The following is a 25,655-nucleotide window of genomic DNA, read 5'->3' on the forward strand; positions in this document are numbered from 1 at the left end:
AAATCTCCGGAATTCTCCACGGCCGTCCAGGTGGAGCTAGAGAGCGCGGGGGCGGCTTCCAGAGCTCTCCCAGTGGAGATCGAAGTAAAGCCATTCTCCTCCAAAGAAGAGCCATCGCCATACGACTCGGAGGATTTGCAGCAGCACCTCCGCCTGGAGCTCCCGGAGGCCGTGATCTCGGCGGAGGCCCTGTTCCTGGCCAGGAGCGTCGACCTCAAGTCCCTGGCGGCGCTGGAGCCGCCGTCGCTGGGTGTGGTGCTCCCGTGCCGCAACCACGTCGTGATCAAGCTCCACGACGCCGACTCCATGGCCCGCGAGGACTACTCGCCCATGCCCGGCTGCCTGAGCAACAACAAGGTGGCGGTGGTGTTCCAGTACGGCTCGGTGGTGCTCTTCAACTTCCACGACCTCTCGCCCGACACCAATCCCATCCTCGCCGCGGTGAAGCGCCACAGCCGCGAGTTCGTGGGCGATCCCCGGAAGGACAACTACCGGGTGGTGGTGATCCCGGGGCTGGACCGCTGGAGCCAGGGGGGCTCGGACAAGATCATGGTGAAGAAGCTGGACATGGACGGCGTCCGGATCATCTCGCTGGTGCTGGGGCAGAGCATCGCGCTGGATCACTACACGCGCAGCATCGACGAGATGCTCAACACATTCGGCGAGCTCAACCGGCATATGGAGCTCACGGGGACGTTCAAAATGCAGCGCAAGGCGCTGTTCAAGCTGGTGGCGGCGGCCAACGCGGCGCTGGCGGACGCCATCCTCCGCCTGGGGCTGCTGGAGCGGTCGGACGCGGCGTGGCAGAGCGCGCGGTACGATCGCATCTGGGAGCACATGAGGGGCGACTTCGAGCTGGACGACCGCTTCGAGAGCCTCGAGTTTAAGATCGGGATCATCCAGCACAACGTCAAGTTCTTCCTGGACATCCTCCAGAACCGCAAGTCGGACACGCTCGAGTGGATCATCATCTTCCTCATCGCCGGGGAGATTTGTGTGGGCGTCTACGACATTTTGAACGGGGCAGGAGCGATCTAGAGCTTTTTTTTGGAAAGAAAAATAAAAAACCCATCGGACATCCGTTTCCTTCTGGAATATGCCCTATCACACTTTCAAGGCTAAGAGAGGTACCCACGATAGAATTACCAGCTCAGGTCCCATAGTCTAGTGGTTACGACATTGGACTTTGAATCCAAGAGCCCGAGTTCGAATCTCGGTGGGACCTTAATTTCATAAGCTTTTTAAAAACTTAATTTCCATTAAGCAAAATGCCTTTTCTAATCCTTTTTGCATTCATGCTTTTTGTTACCCCTTTAACGTTTACACTCGGGGTTAGCGATCAGAACATCGACTCCAATCCAGATCTCGTCCACAAAGGCATTCCAGAATTGGCGATTACATCTGGTCCGGAATCTCCATTGTTGCCGCAGGACGCATGTTTATGTTGTGCAACGATCCCAGCACGCTTTCGCCCAGCATGCTGATGATGGATCGGTTCTGGGAGCTGAGGGCGATGCTGCCACCCAATAATGGATAGTAAATTTTATTATTTTTATATTTGATTTTTACTTTTTTTACTAATGTTGGATAATAATTTAAATTTTCTTAATTTGAAGCCCACAAGTAGTAGTGTCAAGAAGTTCAAAACGTTTCTCATGCCTAACTTAAAGTAGCTTTACATTGATCAGTGTGGATTCCCATCATCGAGTTTGATGCTTGCCCAAGCACTTCATTCTCCATGGCAGGAAGATGAGAGCAAGCAGGACATTTACAGTTTACTTCGAATGCCAGAGCAGATTTGATCGTGATAAGAGATATGCCCTTGCAGGGATCCTGAGAATGCGAGGATTCCATGTCAGCGCAAGAATATTCATATCATGATTCAGATAGAAAGTTTTTACCAGGTAGAGACTAAAATTTTGACACACATATAGTTACCAGATTGACATATAGCTCATCAAATGAAGGCTATAGGGTTCTTGCGCAGTCGAATCCTAATGCAATCAATCGCCTGTTTCCTAACATAAAGAGTGTATTAGTGGACAGGCAAGCCATGGAGGCGAGACATATGATGGTCTCACACCATGGAACCGGAGGCTAGTCACTAGCTACCAAACGGGATGCCACAGATAGTAGAGCTGAGCCTTTGGCTGAAACCACAAATCCCACGCAAGATGAGACTCTGCCCAACTTGCTTCGAGCCAGTGGACGTCGAACATATGATCAACGATTGCTTCATGTACGCCAATCTTTGCCATGCTCCGGTTCCGTGGGGCGCTGATCTCCATCTCATCCTCACACACAAACGGTGGCAATTTTCTGATGAGATGGAGCTCAGCCGCCAGAAGGTGATAGAAGAACTAATGCTCGCCAACACAACCCACCGGCTGCTACAGAACCATGTAAACAGTATATGAAGGGAGGGACCAAGAGTGATAAGGAAATCAATTTTCACACATTGTGGTCTTGTTGCAATGTTACTAATAATCATAATATAAGCATTTGAAACAACATTTGAAGCAAGTCCACTCCATTAAGATTGTATACATATTTATTAATCATTCTTCATGATCAATAGTATGGAGCAAACATCTCTTCAGCTTTCTGAACAAACTTGTTCTTGGAAGTGATGGATTTGTGTTTAGCAATGTTATGGCTGAAACTAGCTGTCAGTTTGCAATCACCACATTGGGTACGATCAAACATGCATTCAGCACCACAAACTGCAATCTTCTTAGTTTTGGGTGTGAGTTGATTTATAATACTGTCCCTTGGTTTAAATTTTCGCATATTGAATTCTACAAGCCAGTCAATGAAAATCAATGTAACGTCAGGAGGTCAAGTCAACAAGTAATACCTCCAGAAATGCCATTCGTGTTACTTTCATGTATTGCATATCGACGACAATCAGACCATGCAAAAAGTTTAATACGGTAAACCTGAACCAAGAAGTTCAATAAAAGGAAAAATCCTTTGGAAGCTATTTTACTAACCTTGAAGTAGGGGTGCTCTATATCAGGATACCTAAGCACTCCTATCTCAAGCATGGTTTTCTCATGGTATTCATGCTGGTAGAATAAATTTATAATGTTCTCAATGTTTGTACCCGTATGAGCAACAATTCTACCCATAATGTTGATGTCAATGCGTGTGGAGTTGAGGATATCAGCATCTGAGATCAGTCCTGTGAACCAACTCTTGACCTGTAGACACGAAGATATAAATACTTATGAAACTCGAACATAGAACATTTACCTCGTTCATCACAGTTTGCCTAGGTGATCCATCAGTGTTGAGCCAGTAAGTGTCATCCTTTGTATATTTAGTAGCTCTTGTAGTAGGATCATCAAACGGCTCAAGCACAGGGTTTTGCAGGAAGAGTGATTGAACTTTATCCCATGTACGTTCATCATGTGATAGCTTGCCGAGTTGCACATGAACTCCTGCTATCATGACCTTTAGATGGTCATCCATGAATTTGACTTCCTCCGTGCTGAGTGTCCCATATGCAGGAGCCAATCCGATGTTAAGATAATCCTGGACATTCGAGTCGACAATGTTGACCTGGCATATATGACCATTAGTCAAATGCTAACTAAAACTGAATGCATCACCTTGCTGAAGTCAAAATGCTGGATGATATCGCCAATTGGGCTTAACCCACCAAAGATACTAACAATTGTAGGGATCAGCTGAAATTGGGCATTTGCACTCGAGATAAAGCTTATAACTGCAAGAAGAACTGGGATGAGCTTACCCATGATCTTTTGCCAAATTATATCCATCAACCTAAGTATTTATAAGACAAGCATACCTTAGTGGTAGTACTATTAGTAGTGACTCAAATTGTTCAAATTCTCCAACAACCTGAATGGACAAAATAGTTATTCCCAACATAGAGCTACAGTAATGGTATAACTTTAATGGACAAAATAGTTATTCCCAACATAGAGCCACACTAATAGTGGTTCTTGTGAAAACAAAGAAAGTCAAGGAAGATTACCAAGAAAATATTCTAAATTCATAGAGGAAGATCAGTTGTTTTATTTATTTACTGGCTTCATTAAGAAATCTAAACAACTGCAGTTTGGGAGAAGGGACCAGCTGCAACCATACTGCATAACACAATAATATGTTGTCATATATGAAGTCACTAATCATAAAGTTTCTTAAATTGTCCATTAAAAATTAAGTTGAACAAAAACAATCAAACAATATTTCCAGAATTTATAGTAAAATTTATTTCATTTGTTAAGAGTTTATGCATATTATACAGAGTTTTCAAATTGTGAACATGGATTTGGCTTCATTAGCAGCCTTTGCCTGAATTTCCTTCTTCATCCCAGATATGACGCTTGTTCTCGGTTTAAACTCACGGTAGTAAAACTCTGCGCAACATAAACAACTCAATAGAGCCAAAGAGAATGAATAAACTACATGGTTACCTCCAGTAATGCCATTAGTTGCCTTCTCCACGCCTAAGACGAGCGTGCTATCAGCCCAAACAGTCAGCTGTAGATGGTACAACTATATCACAAAATGAAAGAAAAAACGTTAATGGTAATGTTGTATCAAGTTTCCTGCTAACCTTAAAGAGCTTATCTATGGAGTCTGGATATCTCAGCACTCCAATATCAACCATGGTCTTTTCATGATACTGGTGCTTGTAGATTGTTAAGAACTTCGGAACTTCAGAGCCTGCATATGCCACAATCTGAGGGAGAGCATCAGATTGAATCCTGGTGGAGGCAAGGACGTCATTGTCCTGGATAAGTTTCTCAAAGAACCATGTCTTCAGCTGTTCAAAGGGAAGAACAATTATATATTACAATTCATATGAGACAAGGATTGAACTGTTCTTTACCTCCTGGAAAACTTCAGGTCGCAGAGATTTATCAAACTGTAAGTAGTTTGTGTCGTCTCTTATATACTTGTCAGACCTTCTGATTCCTGCATCTACTGCCTCAAGGAACGGATTCTGCGACATGACCGACTCTACTTTGCTCCATGTACGTGCTGTGCCATCCAACTTCGAAATCACCCTGTTTGTTCCAGCAATAGCGATTAACAGATTAGTGTCCAGACTCTTGATGGTTTCTGCATTCAGATCGCCAAAAGCTGGAGCTAAGCCAACGGATAGGGAGTCTTGACCAGAAGAATCAGTCTGCAAAGGTTAAATTCAGTAAAAGACTTGGATCTAAACGACAACCTGGGCGAAATTAAACTTCGACACAATATCTCCAATTTGATCAAAGGAACCGAAGATACTTTTGATGGTCGGAGCAGTCGCTTGAGCATTCACACAAAGGATAGCAGTAAGCAAAATAAAAAACGAGGACATTGCAACTGCCTTCATCTTGCAAACGGCACTCATTCTCAACAAACTTGCATCAGTTAAATACACATGTCCAATTTGCTAAGGATATCGTTCAAATCCCCCTGGTGGTACCGCCACTTGCGAGCATATTAACACTTTCTAAGTGCGGAATTTTAAACGATAACCAAATCATTCACCCAACAGCAACACAAGGAATGGAAACATCACATCAAAGTTTGAGAATCTGAAGAACAATAACAATCACCAGAAGAAAGAAAATACTTTCACAATGCACTCGGTTTCAGCATTTTTACAAAGTCGCAGGAAATGCTGGTTCAGCTGGACCTTTTTCTTTCCTTGAAGTGAGTGCTCTGTAACTTTGGATACACCCCCGAACGAATATAAAACATAACACCCGAGGACTGAACTATCCTTTCATCGGAATCAACACGCTAAATGGCAGCAAAACAGTGGCAAGCACCGTGACCAAGTGACCAACGAGTGAGTGCCTGTAAAATTTGCAGCTTACCCGGTGCAAAACTCGCAATGTACAGGTCTGCTGGAGCATATTCTGTAAGGAAGTGGACATATTTGGCCAGTAGGGAGTGGCGTCCTCAGCCAAAGCTGTTGATTCAGGACTTGTATACTCTGGACTATTGATCTTATACTGTTTCGGTTGTGTGGTTTTGTGTCATGGTTTCTGGTGGATCTTATTTTTTTATGAGTTCGCCCTCGATCAATATCTAGTGAAAAAAAAGAGCGCGCACTATGAATTCGCCCTCGATCAATATCTAGTGAAAAAAAAGAGCGCGCACTATGAATTCGCTCTCGATTAATATCTAGCGAAAAAAAAAAGAGCGCGTGATCCCTTCACTGGCGAGAGCTGGAGCTGTAGCGATGCTCGGTTACCCGCCTGACGCGATGTGCCCCGCATTATCAGCCACGTCATCACCCCCCTCCGAGGATAACACCATGCTGACTCCCACCTTGAAGCGGGCGCGCTCATATTAACAAGTCTCTCGCAAGGCTTTATATATCACGATAAAGCAATGAAGCTTGGGCATGTGGGATAGGGCACTCTAGTTAGGGCCGCAGTATATTCTTTGTTCGAGTATAACATAAAGAAAAAGGTGTGCTTGTCAGGAATGGGATTCGAACCCATGCCCTTGCGGACTAGTACCTGAAACTAGCGCCTTAGACCAACTCGGCCATCCTGACCACGTTGTGAAAACAAGAAAAGCCCTATACTCATACTGATAACTCTCAAATCGCAAAGCAGGGTTCTTTTTAGGGCTTATACACCCTCCAGTGAGAGAGAGATCCACCAATTCGATAGATCGATTCCGTGGCGTGGTGCGCAGGCGAAACAAGGTATGTTGTCTGGCAGGCAGTCGCTGCTGCGATCAGCGGCGCCGCTGTGGCGCTGCGCCACCAGCAGCGGCGGCATCCGGCGGCGATGCTACGCCGAGGAGGCGAAAAAAGACACGCCCACCAACAAGGCAGTGGAGGCATTCAAAGAAATGTGGTCTAAGGTGGCTCCCAACCTCGACTTCCCCAAGACGCCCCACGAATCTATGGCGTCGCGGCCCCCTGTGCCCCCAGCCATCCCCGAAAAGCTCACCGTGAACTTCGTCTTGCCTTCCGAGGTAGCCATGAACGCCGAGAAGGTACAAAAAGAATTTTTTCCTCTCTTTTTGTGCTGCTTCCTTCGCATGCGAGTATCTTGCTTGAGCTCCATTCCATGGCTTCTTCCAGATTTTAAGCTTTTCTCCTTACTTTTGCTTTCGTTTGTAGTTGTAAGCTCGTCCAGTTCCTGGATGCTTTGCTTGGATGCTTTCGCTAGCTTTCTCTTTCGAGCTCGGTGCTAACTTTTCTTGGTGTAGTGAGAGCTTTTATCCAAGTTTTCAAATCTTTGACTTGGTTTTCTCAGGTGGATATGGTGATCCTGCCAGCGACGAGCGGTCTCATGGGTGTGCTGCCCGGTCACGTCCCCACCATAGCCGAGCTCAAGCCGGGCGTTCTGTCCGTCCACGATGGCGGCCAGGTAAAGACGCAGTACTTCCTCAGCAGCGGCTTTGCCTTTGTCCACGCGAACTCGGTCACCGATATCGTCGTCGTCGAGGCTGCGCCGCTCGACCGGTTTGATCCCGACGAAGTAAGGAAGAACCTCGCGGATTACAACCAAAAGCTGAGCTCCGCCACCACGGACCTTGACAAGGCTCAGGCACAGATTGGAGTGGACGTTTTCGGGTCGCTGGCTTTCGCGCTAGGCGTCACGGCTTGAGGAGAGCTCTTGGTTACCGCTGGTGCCGGGTTTTGGTGGTGGATGATGATGATCAACGAACGAGAGATCGTGGTGACAAACTTGATGGTTGAGGACATTTCCTTCGCTTCTTCTATTTTCTTGAGCTTGAATAAGAAAGCTCGCAGGACCTTTTTGTTGCTGGCTTGTGTAACAGAACACAACAAAACGATTTCCTCCCTTGAGTGAGACACTGTTTGATGATAAAGTTGAGGTCACTAAATCTCTTACCTTTTGCTCACTGTTTCTCCTCCTCAGCCTCCTCCTCGGACACCTCGGGCTCTTCTTCCTCTTCCTCTTTCGTTTGTTTCTCCTCCTCGTCCTCGGGTGGTAAAACCAGCTGCCTCAAATTGTATTTCGCGAGCTCTTTGTATCCACTCAGGACTCCAATGCCGCAAGTCGTCTGGCAAAAGCAGTTTCTTATCAACCTTAGCCGCTGCAAAGAACCGGTTGAATTACCTTCGCGACTTGGACGATGATCGTCTTTTGCGGCGCTTTGAGGTCCACCGCGTGAGGCTTTGGGACGAGCTGAGCCACGGCGTCGATCAAAGTCATCCTGTCAAGCCCTGTGTTTGCCCGGGCTTCGTAAACCACTGCAAACTAGAACGGCTCCAAAGCTCAGATGCAAGCAAAAAGAAAAAGCCACTTTTACCTTGGTCCCTTCGGCAGCTTCTGCTGGGAAGTGCTTGAGAATCAGCGGCTGGGCAGCGATCTTCACTTCCTCGGCGGATGCGTAGCATGTCACTTCCATCGGTAGCAGCTTCATGCAAAACCTGTCGACGAGCAGCATTAGAATGAAGCTAGCATAGCGCAGGAGAGGAGGAACCTTGTCCTGGATTTCTTAGTGCTGGCTACCATGCGAACGATTGACTCGGCAAGTTCCACGGGGCCGATCGACGCTTTCACCATCTCGATGAAAACCACGCCATTACACCCCGTCTCAGAACTTACAAACCGCGCCTGTATCTTCCAGTCATCCTCGGAGGAAAGAAGAACAAAAAAAAAAAGGATCGCTTACATTCTTCTTGTCTCGGAGCTCGACGATCTCCTCCTTCAAAAGCTCGTCAAAGTTCTTCTCAGACGCATCGCTAGACTTCGCGGCAGCTTGCTCGCCCTCGGCATTTTCGTCCTCCGCGACGCTGATGACACCGCCAAGATCCTCGAAATACTGCGATCGATCGATCAAGGAGAGAATTTCGTCCCAAAACCATGGCCTACCCGCTCAAGCAGATTGATGGATTCCCGGGAACACTGGCGCTCCCTCCCTCCATCGCAGGTGATGAGGAAGCCTTGGCGCCCAATGGGGATAGAAGCACCGCCGCGCTTGCGCTTGGATCCCTAAAATCACGCGAAATTTCCATCGGGGAAGGAGAAATCTATCCACGCAAACTCACGTATGCCATGTACTTCGAACGGCGCCTCTTGTCCTCCGCCATGGCTCGTTCTAGGGCGTTTATTCAGCCCTAGTCATAGTTTTTAAACAGTCAGTTTAAAAAGTCAATGGTCAACGGTCAGCTCTAAGCACTTTTTTTAAGGGTCAGCTCTATTTTCTACGGTCAGCCACGACAAATACCCTTTTAAAAAACCCTGTCGGGTCAGCCCTAGTCCTAGACAACGGTCAGCTTTCTAATATTTTTCTACGGTCAACTGGCAATGAAATGCAAAAAGTTTGTTCTTAAGAGACGGCCACTTTGCTATCCATGGAAGCCAAGTCGGCGGCGATTCGATCGAGCTGGCCCTTGACAGTGAGATCGATGACGAGCGACGCGCCGGGGCCATACTTGACCTTGAACCCCGCGATCACGGATGGATCCACCTCGTTCTTGATCTTGACGTTCTTGGCCTTGGAGAGGCTCCGGATCTTCTTGGCGATCTCCGCGAGTTGCGAGTTGTCGATCTTCACCGCGGACGTGACCACCGCGATCTCGGTGTCGGTCAGCTTGTAGTAGCTCGTCTCGAACGCCTGGAAGATCTTTTTGGCGATGCCCACCCGGCGCTTGTCCACCAGCACGAACAGGAGATTGGTGGTGTAGGCGTGGAGCTTCTCCTCCTTGGCGATGGCCTTGATCACCGATTTCTTGCGCTCCACGTCCGCCACCGGGTTGGCCAGGAACTTGGCCACCTTGGGGTTGTCAAAGTACTTGCCCAGCTTCTCGGTGTCGCCATAGATGGTGTCGAGCACATTCTTGGACTGGGCTAGGTTCGCCAGCGCCGACGCATAGGATTCCTCCACGCCCATCACCACCACCGCGCGGCTGCCGGCTCGATTGCTACTGGATCTTAGCTCCGGGGCCCTGGCGGCCAGCGCGTTCCAGGAGATCCGCGAGGTGCTAGACAGCGCCACTGCTCGGGCGCGAGAGGAATTAGCGATGCCCGCGCGGTGCGCCGCCGCTGTGGCCACTGCTGAGGATGACGATAGCTCCATTGCAGATCGAGATCGATCGAGGTATCGATCCAGGAGAGAATCTCTATTCAATCGATATCTATCTATCCACTGGTACCTCTTCTTCTTCTTCCTTGGCCCCCGTTTGCTCGGGATTGGAGTTTCTCGTTCGATTGGATGTGGCATGGACGAACCAGATGACACTGTTGTCCGGCCACTCGATTCCTGCCACGTGTCGCTCTCTATCCTGCCCAGCCCAAGAACCCCAGACGTCGTCCTCTGTCCTCGGCGTCACCGCATTCTTGTCTCGCGCGCTTGAGCCCTAATGCGAGATAAACCGTGGATGTGCCGTCCACGTGTTCAGAGATTAGATATTTCTCAAAAGCGAGGCATCTTGTGCATATTCGCTCTACGGAACGTGTCTAGCGTACGCACTTTGGCGGGGAGATCTTTGTTTAGGTTGCTACCTAGGGCCGAGAGCGCGGAGGCGCGCTACCGACGAGCAATCGATCGACCGGAAAGATCGAATCGATCGATTGCGTGCTGCGCTAGTTCTGGATTGCGTGCTCGAGTGGAGAATGTTGCGTCTATGAGGTTCTTGTTTAGCGCCAGCGATGATTTCTTCGAGTGAACGGTAGCGGTAGGTGAAAGACTCGTGCTCTAGATCTTCCATGCTCGGGGCTGTCGATATTTCGGCGATGACACCGCGAATCGGGGCGAATTGCTGCCCCTCCCAAGCGTCCGCGATAGAATGTAAGGACTTCTGCCAAGCGGCAACATTTTCTAGATTAGTCCATTGCAAGCTCAAGAGCAGGCGATGGATTCGAAGGCGAGTGTCTTGTTCTCTAAAGAGAGGAGAAGACAGCCACGAGAGTAGCTCGGAGACGAGGACGAAATCCTCGCAGAAGTCTGGGTTTTGGAACGAGACGGAGATTGGGAAACTGGTTGGGCCATTGATTCATGTTCTCAATGGTTCTGCCAAGCCCGAGGCCGAGAGTTCCTTGCCGCCAACCCCGAGTCAGGTCGATGATTTTCCTGGGAAGATCGTCCAGGTGCTGAGTGGAACGTCATCGCCATGGTCGCCATCTCAAGTATCTCAGTTCAAGAAAACACTGCGGTGGGCCGAAAATGAGTCTCTCAAGGTGAGTTGTTCTGCTTGGAAGATTTCCTCGTTCTTAGATCTTCCATTGGATCTTGCAGTTCGCTCGTAAAATTGGGAAAGGGATGTTCGTGGTGGCAGCGACAGGAGCCATTCTAGCTACTGGATTACAGCTTTCAGGTGTGTCATTCGTGCTACCATTATTGAGTTTTAGCTTTGTTTTTGAAGATGGTGATCCAAGACTCGAAAGCTGGCTATGGTTCAGCTGGCTCGCTGGCCTAGTTATTGGAAGTATGATAGGCTCAAAACACGTACTAGAGAGCAACGCGAAGCCGGGGCCTCTTAACATTGTGATCACTGGAAGGTTTCTTCGTTGAGTGTTTTTTCTGAAGATTTTTTGTAACTCTGGAAAACGTGCAGTACCCGTGGTCTTGGAAAAGCACTGGCTCGAGAATTTCTAAGAGCTGGAGACAACGTCATCGTTGCTTCCCGCAGGTTGGTGTTTGAGTTTGTTAAGGATGAACTTACTAGTTTATCTTCGACAGTCATTCGTCCGTTGCCTCCACGGTGGAAGAGCTGACCCAAGAGCTTGAAGAGTCGAGCAGGAACACTTCGACAGCTTTAAGTTGGCCCGAAAAGAATCACACAAAAATGTCCGGGAAAGTTGTGGGAACAACCTGCAACGTGTCGAACAGCGACGAAGTGAAAGCTTTAGCTGAAGTCGCAATGGAAAAGTTTGGAAGCATTGATATCTGGGTGAAGTATCTCGAGACATTTTATTACAAAGCATTCGATTGACCAAGCTTTTGTTCGAGCAGATTAACAACGCCGGTGTCAACAAGGGGTTTAAACCACTGACAGACTTTGACGACGAAGAGATCGAACAGGTTCGCTACGAAATTTACGTCTGGTTTGAAGCAGCTGACAGATGACGTTCCAGATTGTTTCAACAAATCTCGTTGGATCAATGATTTGCACTCGTGAAGCAATCCGCGTGATGAAAAAGCAACCAAAGAAGGGTCATATATTCAACATGGATGGCGCTGGCTCGAATGGTGCAGGCACTCCATTAACAGCAGTGTAAGTAGTGATCTGTCTCAATGGAGGTTTTTATGTGTTTCATACAATATTGTAGATACGGAGCCAGCAAAAGTGGGCTTCGACAGCTTCACGAGTCCCTGCGAAAGGAATGCAGGGGCTCTCGCGTTGGAATTCACACCGCATCTCCTGGCATGGTTCTTACAGACCTCCTACTAAGGTACTCTAAATTCTTTCTTAAAAGTTTGAAATTCTAAATCGTTGTTCTAGTGGAGCATCTCTTCACAACAAGAAGATGTTCAACATCATCTGCGAGCAGCCGGAAACCGTTGCTCGCGACCTCGTCCCCAAGATGCGGCGCGTGAAAGGAACAGGAAAGGCCATCGAGTACCTCACTCCACCGAGAATCATTCTCGCCATCATCACGGCGTGGTTGCATCGCGGTCGCTGGTTCGATGAAGAGGTCCGTATAAAGACTCAAAGTTTAGACCCTCTCGTCGCGAGCCTGACTAGAATTTTTGCTTTACCATCCAGGGAAGAGCAGTGTATGCGGCCGAAGCCGATCGCTTGAGAGTGTGGGCGGAGGAACGGCAGCGCTCCAATTTCGCTTCGGCCATGGAGACCGTTCCCAGCGGCACTTGGGTCTCACTCTTCTCTTCCTCAGTCATTTGTGCATACATTATTCTCGCCAACGCTGACAGCAATCTCCCTGGGACGTAAAGAGCTCGTTCGTGTAAGCTTCTTTTATAGAAATAGAATAGCTATGACAGGTCCATTGGTTTATCTCGAAAAGGATTTGCAAACTTTGCAGTGGCAGCTCCCACCAAGGACTGCTGGCAAGTCTTCACTGTCGATCGCCTCCAGTAAGCTCTCGCTGCCATCGCCCCTGTGGATGCTGATCTTCTTCCTCGTCTTTTCGTCCATGAAGGGCCCCAGGAGCTGCCAGACGATCTTGAAAGACACTGGAGCATTCACGATGATCACTTGTCCCAGGTACTCCGGGTAGTACTGGGAGAAGACGTGAGCAAAATGGGAGAGGATCTTTCTCACTCGAGAATTCGTGAAGGTGGAGATCCCCTGCCAAGACCATGGATCGATCGAATGATAATTGGAAGAAAGAAAAGAAGATCTAGAGCAGTGTGACTTACAACGTTTTTGAGATCGATCACGATTGTCACACGGCCGACGTGATGGCCGGCGTCCCTGGAGCAAGCCGGGAGCTTGTTTTGGTGGAGATCCTCGAGAACCCATAGCCCACGCCGGATCAGGCGCTCCTCGCTCGTCGCCTCGAACAAAGCTTCCACATTCAATCTTAGAAAACCAAACAAAACGATTAGATTCCCATTCCCAGGGGAAAAGAAGCTGGATCCATCCATGGATCGAAACGCTGGACGATCGCATACCTCGAGAAGAGCTGGATGTTGACAGGGCGGCCTCGCTTGTCAGTCTTGTGCCACGCTTGAGGCCACGCCTCAATCACGCGCTCCAGCTCCGGGTACGAGAAATCCTGCGAGAGAGGAGAAACTCCTCCAGCGATCCCGCAAACCCTGTCGAAAATTTTCTTACCTCCAGCACCGAATCCACCGATTGCTCCTTGTGCCACCGGACGAATTCCTCGTACATGGCTGCCGCCTTGGGCACGTCGAGCATCCTTGCACGGAGAAATCGCAGCAGGAGCTCGTCATTGTCGCGGCCGGGGGGGCAATGCAATCCCTTCTTTTCGACACAGATCCGGAATTCTCCCAATGATGCCGCCTCCGGTCCTGAGACAGCGCTGTCGTCAAACATTGGATCCAAGGAGAATCTCCTGCAAGCATATTATTGTCATCAGGTTTGTAACATTACATTGATTGGACCTTTTTAAGAACTAACCTCTGGAACTCTTCCCTCCTCTTTCCTCTTGCGGCGAGAGGAGATTTCACCATCCTCTTGCTCTAGATCCCGTTTTAATATGTTCTTCGCTCCACCATCATTGTTGGAACGCTCTCCTGCGGAAGGGACCATTTGATCGATACCACCGCCTTTGATTCTCGCCATCGGCATTTTGGTGTTTCCATCCATAGATTTCCTGCTGGTGCTTGCAGCGCCATAATCTTCTTCTTCCTCCTCTTGGCTACAAAGATTTAAATCAAGGCAAGCACCACCCTTACCTGAAACCGGTGCTGTAGCACTCTTTTTCCACATCTCATCAAGTGCTTGTTGTTGCCTGTAATACGCGGCCGCTACTTCTACTATTGGCCTTGGATAATTTGATCCCAGCTCGACACCAGCGGCTCTCAAAATAGTTGAGGGAGCATCCCATGGGTGGTGAATCCAATCTATGGGAACTCTTGATAATTCGGGTAGCCATTTCCGAACGTACTCTCCCTTGGGATCCAACTTGTATCCTTCTTCCTGATTTGGATCAAATATATAAACTGAGATGTTTATAAGAGAAAAACTATACTTACCTGCGGATTTTCCCATCGATCAAGCTCATGGCCGTCCGGCAAGCCTCCGGAAATGTACTGCCAGCCAAGAACATCATTTTCCACATCTGCATCAAGCAATGTCTCCCAGAAGTACTTCATTCCCCAAGTCCATGGAACCTGGAGAAATTTAACCAGAAAGCTCGAGACCACAACTCGGATTTTGCAATGCAGCCAGCCAGTAGCCCACAGCTGCCTCATCCCTGCATCTACCAAAGGATATCCGGTTCGCCCCTGCCTCCAGCTCTTGAAATATCCCTCGTCGGCCCTCCATGGAAAGTGTTTGAGGTTTGCCAAGAGAGATCTCTTGTGAGTAAACGGGAAATTGAAGCTCAAGTACCTCGAGTATTCTCGTAACCCAAGAGCTCGAAGAAACATGTTCATGCTTTCAACGTCCACGGCTTCTTTGGATCGAAACTGCTGCATCCGAATAGAATAGAAAATCTTGCGGATGCTGATCTCGCCAAAGTGAAGATGCGGCGACAACTGTGAAGTTGTGACACTGTCAATCTGCTTGCGACGGATAGAATATTGTAAAATCGGCCCTGAGAGAAAATCTGTGAAAGCTTTGTCTCCTGCACACCAGCCAGGAGTCCAGCTTCTGGCCAGCAGCGCGTTGCTACTCTTTTCAGCTTCATTTTCCAGGCCGAGTTGATCGATAGAGCAGCTCTGACAAAGATATCCTGCAAAATCCAGGTAAAAACTACCAGTTCCAGCAAAACAAAATATCGAATCTTGGAATATTAATGGTTACCCGGAAGCGATAGCAATTGTCTGGGAGGCAAGAGTGGGGCTTCAGGGTCCCGCATGCTCAAACTCTTGCTCCAGAAAGCTTGAAATGTTGTGAAGACTTGCCCCTGATCGTCATAAATCTCCCACGGCTCATAAAGCAAATCTCCCCGAAAGGTTTTGACAGAGATTCCATGGTCTGCCAGGCCTTGCTTCACTCTGTGATCGCGGATCAAGGACACAGGATCTGAAACATCGTGTAGCCAATAGGTGGAATGAATGAAAGAAAAAAGCAAAGCAAAGCAAAGCAAAGAAAAGATGGTCACGTACCGTACAAGTGATTGTAAAAGACTTGCGAGGCGCCCGTGTCGTGGGCGATTTGCAGCAGTGCGTCGAGCGTCCCAGCGGTGCGCCTCACAAGCAGCGGGGCTCCCAAGCGCTCCAGCGAAGAACTTAGCTGGATCAAGCTCTGTTTGAGCCACCAGCGCGACACTCTCCCGGGCTGGAACTGGCCCTCCTCCTCCGGACACCAGACAAACACCGGCACAACGATGGATCCCTTCCTCGCCACTGCCGCTGCAAGCGCTGGATTGTCGTCCAGCCTCAGATCCCTACGAAACCACACCAAAATCGTGCATGCGGCCGGCGGCGATGCTCCGGATTCTCCTTCCTCCCCCGCGGATGCTCCGCCCTCCATGGATTCGTGATCTAGCAGCTGGCTAGAATATCATAGATCGAGAGGAGGAGAAGTGCGACAGATCTAACCGAATCGATGCCTTTCCAGTCGCTAGCAGGGATTATATCAGCTGGGAATAGAGGGAATCCCAAATTCCAGAGCAAATCCCTGTGACAGTAGCAGGGTGCCCATGACCGTTCTAGTCGGATCATGTTCGACGCATCGTCGCATCGCAGCCGTGGATCTACGCCGCACGGAATGTCCGGGGCATATTCTGTCACTAGGTGGTCCATTTTCACGCTATGGAGGAGTGGAAGCATCGCCTCCTTCCCAAGGAGGAGAATGCCGACATGGAGGAGCGCGAGAATGAGATGGCTCAGCTGCGCCAATCCATCGATCGCGTCTCGATGCTGCTCAAGGCGCGCAAGGCCGGGCAGAATTGGCGCTCCAAATCATCCACCCTAGGATCGTCACGCCCCAGCGGCGATGACCACGAGTCCCACCGCGATTCTTCCTCGAATTCCTCCTCCTCCTCCTGGCGCCATAATCTGCGAGGCGCGCTCGAATCCACGCCGGCGCACGTCACGATCGTGGCGCTGCTGCTCATCGATCTCCTGGCCACGGCCGTGGATCTGCTGCTCACGATCCACAACACCTCCGCCGACCTCCGCGAGTGCTCCGCCTCGGTCCGGGCATGCCAGTGCGATCCCACCGGATTCAGCAGCGGCCGCGAGCCGTGGGAGTTCTTGCACTGGATCAGCGTGGGCATCCTGGGCGTCTTGATGCTCAACGTGATAGGGTTGATGGTCGCGTTTGGGGCATCGTTCTTCAAGCACGCTGGCTACGTACTGGATCTGTTCGTGGTCACCAGTGCGCTGGTGCTGGAGGTGTTCTTCCAGGCGGACACGGCAGGGCTGCTCATCATCCTCAACCTGTGGCGGATCGTGCGCGTGGCGCACGGGATCTTCGAGGTGACCGACGAGGCGTGGGAGAATGAGATCGAGGACATGAAGGAGCGGATCGAGGGCGCGGAGGAGCGATTCAATCGGGAATGCGGCGCCAGGGATCGCCGGATCCAGCAGCTCGAGGCGCAGCTCGCCGCCGCCAAGACTCAAAATCTAGACGACGTGTTGTGACACGTCGTGCTGGCGTGTCTGACACGCGTGCCAGCATGCTAACTTGGCACATGCCATGTGTGTGCCGACGTGGTAATTGTTTTCATTTATTTACTTCCAAAAGACAAACAATAAGGAAGCTCTGTTTTCAGGGCTGGGTAAAAGGAGAATTTAGGGTTCTTCGCGGATGGAAACGCCACAGGCGGGAGGAGCTGGCCATGGCGACGACGCGTGGAGGGGCAGCAGCTGCGATCCGGCATTGCCCTTGGAGTCGGATCCCAAGAGGCAGCAGCAGCAGCAGGGCGAAGAGGCGTGGAATTGCGCAGGGGGCGAAGGCGATGATGAGCGCCCGAGGAAGAAGCTGCTGCTCCACGATCCAGCAGCGGCGGGGGCATTGAGCAGCTGGAGCCCTAATCCGGGCCTGGCGGGCGCGGGATTAGCGAATGCGAGCGCGGGGGGCGATGGCGGGGGATGGATGCCCTCGGCGGCGGACAAGATGGAATATTCCATGGAAGCTGACAATGGAAAAAACAACATCCCCCAACTCGTGCTTGAGGAGGAAAGGAAGGAAATGAAGAAGGAGGAGATGGCGATGGCGGCCAGGAAGGAGGGAGCGCCGCCTTTTGTGCCTCCTGCGCTCGTGCCACCGTCTCTCCCTTCTAGGGGTAATTTCGAGCAGCCCATCAAGGAGGAGGCTGGATCGGAGGAGGCTGAGGAGAGGCCCAAGATCATCGCTGCTACTGAGGATGACAAGAGGAAGGCGAGGGATCCCCACCACCACCACCATCACAAGCGGGATCGCGATGGGAACGCCAAGGTCGAAGAGGAGAAGCACGAGGACGTGAAGATGGAGGCTGGAGGAGGCGACGACGCCATCGCCAATAGCACCGGCATCAAAGGCAAGGATAGATCTGTGGAGAACAACGCCGCGACCGAGGACGAGATCATGGAGGACGCTGCTCAGCCCGTTGACAAAGATAAGATTGTCCAGCAGCGGAAAAGGATGTCACGGCAGCGAGGCGAGGGGCGATCGAGGTTTAGATCCAAGGATCGAGAAGGGTATGTGTGCTTTTCTTGCTTCTCTGATCTAAATGCCGGTCTCTTCTTTTTTCTCAGATGGCTCGGTGCTCGTGCTGAATCGTCTGCCGTGACTTACAAGATCGGTGAAGGCCTGCCCGAGCTAGCGAAGCTTTGGAAGGAGAGTGCGTCCAGTTCTTCCGAGGGTGGGAGCAATGGCGGAGCTGCTCCACTTTTGGAAGTGAGAGTGGCTGCTGATCTAGCCACAACATCCAACAGACAGGTCTCGATTCTTCCTTCGTTGTGTGTGCCAAGTACTAAACACCATATCCAGGTTCGTGGGAGCCAACTTTGGGGAACAGACATCTACACCGAGGATTCCGACCTCGTTGCTGGTAAGTTTTTCTCTTCCGTGTTTGTGCAGAGAAGCTGAGGTAACTTTTGGTGCTCACGCAGTTCTCATGCACACCGGCTACTACAGTCCGACTGCATCGCCTCCCCCGTCTTGCATTTCAGAAATTCGAGCAACGCTGCGCGTCCTTCCTCCACAAAACGGTGAGCTTTTTATGGTGTAATATGCAGCAACCTTTTTGTCTTTGGACAGGTTATAAATCAACTTTGAGAAACAGCGTCCGATCGCGTGCCTGGGGCGCTGCCAGCGGCTGCAGCTACAGTATCGAGCGTTGCCGTATTGTGAAGGTAACAAAAAAGTCGTGCTTTCTTTTTGTGGATCTCAGTTTTCTGTTTGTCCTTTCACGTTTTTCTAGTCGGGAGGGGGATTTGCAGATTTGGAACCTTGCTTGAACAGGATGCCAGTTGTAGCTCCAACGCTTGCTCCTGCTGCAATGGAGCGGACCATGACTACACGATCGGCATCATCGGTAGTGTATCATCTCTTAGTTTCTAGTTTTTAATCGCGTTGTTTGATGGCACAGAATGCTCACCGGCAGCAACGGTTTGTTCAAGAAGTTACGATCCAGTATAACTTATGCAATGAGCCCTGGTAGGTTGTTCTCTAGAGATCTTGTTGAGCCTCGTAACAATTCGTTTTCTATGCTCCAGGCTGAAGTACAGCATGAGCATCGTCGCGGACAGGGGCTTGAAGAAGTCACTCTACACGTCTGCGCGTCTCAAAAAGGGAGATGTCCTCTACTTGGAGACGCACTCACACAGGCAAGCCAAAGAAAACGATAGCTTCTCCAAAAGTTTCAAACTCTCTCACGAAAGCGTAATTCACAGGTACGAGCTGTCCTACGATGGCGAGAAGGCATCCTCCAACGGGACAGCCCCAGCTACAACAACAGCGACCTCGTCCCAAGCTCCATCTCAAGCTCCGGAAAAGCCCAGCAAAGATAAAGCGCCCTCGAGCGACAAGGAGAAGCCGCATTCTCACAATGGCTTTTGTGACAAGAACGGGGACTACGCCGAGCACTACAAGTGGGCTCGATGCAACGTCCCTTTGCCGCTGTCCATTGTTCGATCCAAAGGAGTGCCGCTCCCTCCAGATTGCGTCCAGGTGAGTGAGATAAAAAAAAAATCCATGCTTGAGTTCTTGGTTCTCACGCTGCGATTTTTCGTTCTTCGCAGGTTCTCGAGGAGAGTTTGACGTGGGAAGAGGTCCAATGGTCTCCCACTAGCGTTTGGGTCCGCGGCAAAGAATTCCCGCTCGCAAGGGCCCAGTTTCTTTCTCCTGGAGTTTCCCCGTGATGACAATGCAAGGAGATTTTTTTTGTTCCAACTTTACCATTGCCCTAAATTCAAAGAACGGACGGCTACGATTTGAAGTGCCGCAAGCCGAGGTTTAGGGTTTAGGGTTCTAGAAGAATCGCGCCCCGCGCTCTCCCCGCATTCTCTCCATCTCCTCGCTGCGGCGGCGCTACAGCAGCAATGGCGTTCATGTCGCGGCTGGGCGGTTCTTTGAAAGGTGCGCTCAAGCCAAACAGATTAGCGGCCGCTGCGCTTCCGGCGACATACACCTTGAGCCGCGGGTTTTCGTCCAAGCTCTTTATCGGCGGTATGATCCTCGATTGTCTCGGGTGTTTGATGCATTTGATCGATGATTCTCAGGTCTTGCCTGGGGCACCGAGGAGAGAGGGTTGCGAGACGCGTTCAGTCCCTTTGGAGAGATTATAGAAGGTATAAAAGTTTTTCTTGGTCTCTCGCAAATCTCTCGTTGCAGTGAGAGTCATCCAGGATCGAGAGACTGGACGCTCAAGAGGATTTGGTTTCGTGAGCTACATTACCGATCAAGAGGCACAGAAGGCTATGGAAGCCATGGACGGAAGGGTACAGAAAGAACCATGGTTTTGCAAAGAGATAATCTCTTCTCGCCTTTATTTCTTGAAGGTCTTGGATGGTCGCACGATCCGGGTGAATTACGCGACGCAGAGACAGCCCGGTAGCTTTGGCGGCGGCGACGGTGGTGGCTACGGTGGAGGCTACGCCAGCGGTGGCGGGGCATACGGCGGTGGCGGCTTTGGAGGTGGTGGCGAGGGAGGCCTCGAGACAACCAGTGACGCTCCTCCTGGTAAGAACGAGTTTTTTTTTGTTTATTAAGTTAGGTCCTGAGCGATTCTCTCCTTGGTTTTTCCAGAAGAGGAAGAACAGAGAGCTCCTATCACCGGCGGTGGCTATGGAGTGACCACCGGTGGATTGGGCGCGGCAGCAAGTGGAATGGAAGCTCCTCCTTCGCAGCCATCGCCAGGCTATGGAGTCACGACCGGGGGCTATGGCGGCGGCTATGGAGATTCATCCTCGAGCTCCGGTGGTGGCGGCTATGGAGTCTCAAGTAACTCGACCGAGGAAGAATCCAGAGGCTATGGTGTAGGTAGTGGTGGTTTCTAGTTTCTAGTTGTGTGTTCTCTCTATAATTTAGAGCGGTGGTGTTTTAAGTTTGAATTTAAACAGCGTATATTCTCTGGGGTTTAAATTGAAGTGTTGAGAATCTTCTCTCTAGGGTTTATGCCGGCCAAGGTTTAGGGTTTAAGGCGGAGGAGGGATCTCCGGCGCTCGCGAGCGGTGAGCGTTTCTTGTCTCTTAGATTCTGTCCGCGATATCGGCTTGCTTGGCTCCAGGTCGCGATGGCATTCTTGTCGCGGCTGGGCAGCGGTCTGATGAGAAATGCCCTCAAGCCCAAGCGAATCGCGGCTGGCACGGCCTTGCCGGCGACTTACGTTCTCAGCCGGGGATTCGCTTCCAAGCTCTTCGTCGGAGGTTTGTGTGATGCTTTCCCTGGAATTTTCTCTTCTTGTTTCTTCATTTCTTTGATGCTTTCCTATGGATCAGGCCTTTCATGGAACACCACCGACGATACTTTGGGGCAGTCATTCGCTGGCTATGGAGAGATCGTGGAAGGTACGAGAAAGAAGTAGAAAAATGTGGAATGAAAAACTCGCTTTCTCCGTTTGCAGTGAGGGTGATTAGCGATCGCGAGACGGGACGATCCAGGGGCTTTGGATTCGTCACATTCATCAACGATGCGGACGCACAAAAGGCGCTCGAAGGCATGGACGGGAAGGTGATAGACAAACACCAAGTTTGCGTCTAGTGCCTGAAATGGTCTTTTGTTCTACCAGATGCTAGATGGCCGGACTGTCCGCGTGAACTACGCGACGCAAAGACAGCCTAGCGCGTTTGGAGGCGGTGGCTTTGGTGACGGAGGTGGCGGCGGCGGCGCCTATGGTGGCGGAGGCTTTGCGACTGGCGGTGGTGCTTACGGCGGTGGAGGAGGCGCTTACGGAGGTGGCGGCGGTGGTTACAGTGGCGGTGGCGGTGGTGGCTACAGTGGTGGCGGTGGTGGTGACTTTAACAACAACAATTCTTTCGGCACAGGAGGTGGTGGTGGTAATCCATTTGGTGGTAGGCGTTACACTAATGTGGACCCTTTTGGTGGTGTCTTTGATGGTCCAGGAGACGCCTATGGCAACACCACCGCTGAGGAGCAAAGACCACCCCCCACTGGCGCTGGCTTCGGAGTTTCTACCGGCGGCTATGGTGGAAGCCATGCTGATCCGGTCGGAACTGGAACAGGAAACGCCACCGGTGGTGGTTTCGGTGCTGATGCTTCTTCTGGAGGTGGCTACGGTGCATCGTCTGGCACCACCACTGGAGGCTATGGTTCAGGGTATGGTGCTACCACAGGAGGCTATGGTGCTGGAAGCTCCGGTAGTGACGGCGGTGCTGGCTTTGGAGCGAGTAATACAGCAGGGGGCTCGGGTGGCTATGGTGTGAACTCTGGCGGATATGGAGCAGCAACAGGAAACACTGGAGGATTTGGAGCTACAGGCGGAAGCTCTGGAGGATATGGTTCCACAGGAGGCTCCGGTGGCTTTGGAGTTACAGGCGGAAGCTCTGGAGGATATGGAGCTACCACAGGAGGCTCCGGAGGATTTGGAGTTACAGGTGGAAGCTCTGGAGGATATGGAGCTACCACAGGAGGCTCCGGAGGATTTGGAGTTACAGGTGGAAGCTCTGGAGGATATGGAGCTACGACAGGGGGCTCCGGAGGCTTTGGAGCTACAAGCGGAAGCTCTGGAGGATATGGAGCTACCACAGGAGGATACGGAGCTGGAGGCTCTGGACTATATGGAGCTACAACTGGAGGCTCGGATACAACCGGGAGCACTGGAGGAGGATATGGAGTTTCAACCGGAGGCTCGAGCCCAGGAAGCTCTGATGGATCTCTTGTCAGTCCAGGAAGCAGTGGCGGATATGGTGTGAGTTCTGGATCAACCAGCGGAGGCTATGGCGTTTCGGGTCCTGGTGGAAGCGCGGGTGGCGGATATGGCGTCTCGACTCCTGGTGGAAGCTCGGGTGGCGGATATGGCGTGACTACTCCTGGTGGAAGTTCGAGTGGCGGATATGGAGTGACTACTGCTGGTGGAAGCGCCGGTGGCGGATATGGTGTTACTACTCCGAGTGGTGGCTATGGCGTTAGTTCTTCGGCTGGAAGCTCCGGAAGCTCGGGTGGTAGCACTCCGGATGGAAGCTCTGGTGGATATGGTGTTGGCGGTGGCTATGGCGTCGGGAACTCTAGTGGTGGCGGTGTCACTGCTCCCAGCACTGGCGGTTATGTGGTCACAACTGGAGACAACTCAAGCTCAAGTGGGTCTGGCGTGGCCGCAAGTGGGGACAGCTCCGAGGCCCCGGAACTGGGATATGGCGTCGGTAGTGGGTAGTATAAGTAGTAAGGGGAAACAGTAGAAATGGGGCCTACGCGATATTTATAGTGGCTTATGAGATATTTCCACGTGTATCCAAGTAGTGCTTGCCACGTGTAGTAAAGGTTATCTCGGCCAGCGTGGATGACAATCTGGCGTACGTCATCCCACGTCAGCGCGGGCCTAGCTATGCCCGTTTATATGGCTCCTCGCTTGCGTGTGTAGCGCAAACAGCCCTAGCTCTCGCGCGCGCCGGCGCTGGCGCCCCTTTCTTGGCGCATCGAGAGATCGCGAATGCGGCAAGGTCGGTTTTAGGGTTTGCGGCAATGCGCGCAATGGCGTGTGCGAATTTGCCTCTGGCTGCTGCTGCGGAGATGCTTCGCTCCCCGATGCTCACAGGTGAGTGATTAGATTACGTTTCTTTACACGCGCCTCCCTCTCCATCCCTCCTCTCTCTCTCTCTCTCTCGCTTGTTTGACGCGAATTTCACGAAAGAGTTATTCATTGGGCAGTACTATACTTTCTTGTCCACTTTTGAAAAACAAACACTTCTCTTTCCCCCTGGTTGGTTTTCAAGTTTTATCTATTTTTTCTTTTCGCAAACACTGACTGCTCATCCGACTTGGACAGGTGAATTGGAGCATCCAGAGACTCGATCTCCGTGAGAGAGAGCTCCTCCTCCCCCTACGCTGATCGATCATGGTTCGGCTCTCCACATTCTCGTTCCGGTCACAGTGGTCGACTACAGGAACCAAGGACAAGCTGGCAGCCTCGCTCATGGTATGTTTCCATCCAAAACAAAGGAGAGTGGTCTAGTCGGAAAAGCCTTAACGATTACTCTTAGGCGAGGTCACAGCGAGTCGAGGGGCTCGGCACAGGGACAGGAAAGAAGAAAGCAAGCTCAAGGTTGCTCGAGGCTGAGCAATGCTGTCGAGACAGCCCAGGCAGCGGCGGCGGTACCCGCACCAGCACCATGGCCAAGGTGCTGGGCTGCTCAACGAGGACATCCTGGAGCTGGTATTGCGGCACGCCAACTGGAACCCGTACATGCTGTGCGCCATCGCGTGCGTGTGCAAGCCGCTCAACGAGCTCATCAAGCTGGAGATGTGGAAGAAGTTTTGCCTGTCGCGCGCGCCCCGCATGGCGGCCGACCTCTCCTTCGGCGTCAAGAACGACGCCATCGAGATCAACTGGGACAAGCTGGGCAAGCTCATGATCTACTGCGCCGGCTGCCACTCGACGCGCCACTTCAAGTCGCTCTCGCCGCCGGGTGGCGGCCACCTCGTCTTGAAGTCGCGCTTCTCGCGGACGTCGGGGCGGAGCTTCCTCCATCCAAAGTGCCGCTCGGACGTGCTGTACGTGACGGACCTGTGCGAGCACCTGGATGACGAGGAGGACGTGGGCCTCTTCCGCGGGGTGTTCAAGTCGTTCGGGGCGTCCAAGACGCGGCAGATGCTGCTGGACCGCGGGAAGCTGGAGGAGGGGGCGTGCTGCCCGTTTTGCCGGTCGCGGGTGTGGAGCATGATGGAGGCGAGGATGATCCCGCCCAGTGCGCAGCGGCGGCTAGCGTCGTATGACTACGAGAACAGCATCGAGTACCTGGTGTGCATCAACGGCCACCTCACCGGGATGTGCTTGCTCCTGCCGCTACCGGACTCGGACGAGGAGCGCGCGGGTGGCGGCGGTGGCCGAGGTGGAGGTGGTGGCGACGATGGTGGCGGCGACGAGGATGTTGACGACGACAACGAGCCCGCCGCCATGGCCAGGGACAACGGCAAAGCAGTAGCGATCAACAGCAGCAGCGACGATTGCGAGACGGACGTGCGATTGTGATATGAAAGGTTTCTACACCAATCCAGGCACAGTGAGTGTGAGTGTGCGTGTCTGTGTGTGTTTTTTGTGTGAGTACAACTTTCTTCTCTCTCTCTCTCTCTCTCGCTCACTCTCACTCCTCTCTCACACTCTTCTTCGTTTTCATTCCTTTGGTAATTTTTGCTCCTCCAGAATCTCTTTGTTTCGCTTAATCAGCTACTCTTACTCAGCAGCCCGGAAGCTGGATCGATCTAGAAGTCAGCTAGCTGACATTACTTTTACATGTAACATTCTTGTTGCCAAAGAAATGTCAAGGACAGGGAAAGAGAGGAAGAAAAGCATCCTGGAAAAAAAAAAAATTTCCTCTCTCTCCCATTCATTGTCTCTTGCTCGTTTCTTGCGAGACAAGCGAAGCGCGCAAACGAGGAGCAGCAGCACAGCAGCCTTTGCGCGCACTAATCATACAAAACCGTTCGAAACGGTTTTCATGACAACCAAGAACGAAACCAGAAAAGAAGGGTTTCTACCATTGTTCCACTT

At 51.2% G+C, this 25,655-nt stretch overlaps 11 protein-coding genes and 2 non-coding genes across 13 annotated transcripts; 8 read left to right on the top strand and 5 right to left on the bottom strand.

The window, feature by feature from the left end:
- Window positions 1-306: 306 nt before the first annotated feature.
- Window positions 307-1,038, top strand: LOC9661839. The gene has a single exon (XM_002988785.2). The coding sequence runs from the start codon at window positions 307-309 to the stop codon at window positions 1,036-1,038; it is 732 nt and encodes a 243-aa protein (XP_002988831.2).
- A 115-nt stretch (window positions 1,039-1,153) lies between these two features.
- Window positions 1,154-1,225, top strand: TRNAQ-UUG. The gene has a single exon. It is a non-coding gene; the product is annotated as a tRNA-Gln (tRNA).
- A 5,229-nt stretch (window positions 1,226-6,454) lies between these two features.
- On the bottom strand, window positions 6,455-6,535 carry TRNAL-CAG. The gene has a single exon. It is a non-coding gene; the product is annotated as a tRNA-Leu (tRNA).
- A 49-nt stretch (window positions 6,536-6,584) lies between these two features.
- Window positions 6,585-7,823, top strand: LOC9661840 (ATP synthase subunit delta', mitochondrial). Its single transcript, XM_002988786.2, has 2 exons — window positions 6,585-6,984; window positions 7,248-7,823. The coding sequence occupies exons 1-2, from the start codon at window positions 6,691-6,693 to the stop codon at window positions 7,599-7,601; spliced, it is 648 nt and encodes a 215-aa protein (XP_002988832.1). The 5' UTR covers window positions 6,585-6,690; the 3' UTR covers window positions 7,602-7,823.
- On the bottom strand, window positions 7,651-9,089 carry LOC9661244 (THUMP domain-containing protein 1). The gene is made up of 8 exons (XM_024662620.1): window positions 9,014-9,089; window positions 8,838-8,957; window positions 8,638-8,787; window positions 8,446-8,579; window positions 8,272-8,392; window positions 8,079-8,219; window positions 7,851-8,022; window positions 7,651-7,760 (listed from the first exon to the last, which is right to left on the bottom strand). Exons 1-7 carry the CDS (start codon window positions 9,053-9,055, stop codon window positions 7,858-7,860), a joined length of 873 nt encoding a protein of 290 aa, XP_024518388.1. The 5' UTR covers window positions 9,056-9,089; the 3' UTR covers window positions 7,651-7,760; window positions 7,851-7,857.
- A 178-nt stretch (window positions 9,090-9,267) lies between these two features.
- LOC9661841 (ATP synthase subunit delta, chloroplastic) lies at window positions 9,268-10,284 on the bottom strand. The gene has a single exon (XM_002988842.2). It carries the CDS (start codon window positions 10,186-10,188, stop codon window positions 9,295-9,297), a length of 894 nt encoding a protein of 297 aa, XP_002988888.2. The 5' UTR covers window positions 10,189-10,284; the 3' UTR covers window positions 9,268-9,294.
- A 149-nt stretch (window positions 10,285-10,433) lies between these two features.
- LOC9661842 (probable chlorophyll(ide) b reductase NYC1, chloroplastic) lies at window positions 10,434-12,991 on the top strand. Its single transcript, XM_002988787.2, has 10 exons — window positions 10,434-11,144; window positions 11,203-11,281; window positions 11,330-11,465; window positions 11,522-11,596; window positions 11,647-11,857; window positions 11,920-11,988; window positions 12,042-12,181; window positions 12,237-12,359; window positions 12,410-12,602; window positions 12,674-12,991. Exons 1-10 carry the CDS (start codon window positions 10,674-10,676, stop codon window positions 12,857-12,859), a joined length of 1,683 nt encoding a protein of 560 aa, XP_002988833.2. The 5' UTR covers window positions 10,434-10,673; the 3' UTR covers window positions 12,860-12,991.
- Window positions 12,868-13,996, bottom strand: LOC9661245 (SEC14 cytosolic factor). Its single transcript, XM_002988843.2, has 4 exons — window positions 13,706-13,996; window positions 13,543-13,646; window positions 13,288-13,450; window positions 12,868-13,216 (listed from the first exon to the last, which is right to left on the bottom strand). Exons 1-4 carry the CDS (start codon window positions 13,925-13,927, stop codon window positions 12,920-12,922), a joined length of 786 nt encoding a protein of 261 aa, XP_002988889.1. The 5' UTR covers window positions 13,928-13,996; the 3' UTR covers window positions 12,868-12,919.
- LOC9661843 (cryptochrome-1) lies at window positions 13,836-16,058 on the bottom strand. The gene is made up of 5 exons (XM_024662617.1): window positions 15,667-16,058; window positions 15,362-15,583; window positions 14,590-15,290; window positions 14,012-14,533; window positions 13,836-13,946 (listed from the first exon to the last, which is right to left on the bottom strand). Exons 1-5 carry the CDS (start codon window positions 16,031-16,033, stop codon window positions 13,920-13,922), a joined length of 1,839 nt encoding a protein of 612 aa, XP_024518385.1. The 5' UTR covers window positions 16,034-16,058; the 3' UTR covers window positions 13,836-13,919.
- A 1,248-nt stretch (window positions 16,059-17,306) lies between these two features.
- On the top strand, window positions 17,307-19,882 carry LOC9661246. Its single transcript, XM_002988789.2, has 10 exons — window positions 17,307-18,186; window positions 18,244-18,427; window positions 18,479-18,539; window positions 18,601-18,699; window positions 18,749-18,843; window positions 18,912-19,025; window positions 19,080-19,147; window positions 19,207-19,317; window positions 19,384-19,660; window positions 19,732-19,882. Exons 1-10 carry the CDS (start codon window positions 17,315-17,317, stop codon window positions 19,849-19,851), a joined length of 2,001 nt encoding a protein of 666 aa, XP_002988835.2. The 5' UTR covers window positions 17,307-17,314; the 3' UTR covers window positions 19,852-19,882.
- An 84-nt stretch (window positions 19,883-19,966) lies between these two features.
- LOC9661247 (glycine-rich RNA-binding protein 4, mitochondrial) lies at window positions 19,967-21,073 on the top strand. The gene is made up of 5 exons (XM_024662621.1): window positions 19,967-20,158; window positions 20,212-20,280; window positions 20,324-20,430; window positions 20,491-20,671; window positions 20,738-21,073. The coding sequence occupies exons 1-5, from the start codon at window positions 20,032-20,034 to the stop codon at window positions 20,986-20,988; spliced, it is 735 nt and encodes a 244-aa protein (XP_024518389.1). The 5' UTR covers window positions 19,967-20,031; the 3' UTR covers window positions 20,989-21,073.
- Window positions 21,074-21,088: 15 nt separating this feature from the next.
- LOC112341823 (glycine-rich cell wall structural protein-like) lies at window positions 21,089-23,396 on the top strand. Its single transcript, XM_024662618.1, has 6 exons — window positions 21,089-21,162; window positions 21,219-21,357; window positions 21,430-21,498; window positions 21,555-21,661; window positions 21,720-21,978; window positions 22,054-23,396. The coding sequence occupies exons 2-6, from the start codon at window positions 21,225-21,227 to the stop codon at window positions 23,319-23,321; spliced, it is 1,836 nt and encodes a 611-aa protein (XP_024518386.1). The 5' UTR covers window positions 21,089-21,162; window positions 21,219-21,224; the 3' UTR covers window positions 23,322-23,396.
- Window positions 23,397-23,564: 168 nt separating this feature from the next.
- On the top strand, window positions 23,565-25,502 carry LOC9661248 (EID1-like F-box protein 2). The gene is made up of 3 exons (XM_024662619.1): window positions 23,565-23,702; window positions 23,934-24,083; window positions 24,148-25,502. Exon 3 carries the CDS (start codon window positions 24,228-24,230, stop codon window positions 25,134-25,136), a length of 909 nt encoding a protein of 302 aa, XP_024518387.1. The 5' UTR covers window positions 23,565-23,702; window positions 23,934-24,083; window positions 24,148-24,227; the 3' UTR covers window positions 25,137-25,502.
- The last annotated feature ends 153 nt before the right edge of the window (window positions 25,503-25,655 follow it).

This window comes from Selaginella moellendorffii, unplaced genomic scaffold, assembly GCF_000143415.4.
Source record: "Selaginella moellendorffii unplaced genomic scaffold, v1.0 SELMOscaffold_91, whole genome shotgun sequence".
Lineage (NCBI taxonomy): Eukaryota > Viridiplantae > Streptophyta > Lycopodiopsida > Selaginellales > Selaginellaceae > Selaginella > Selaginella moellendorffii.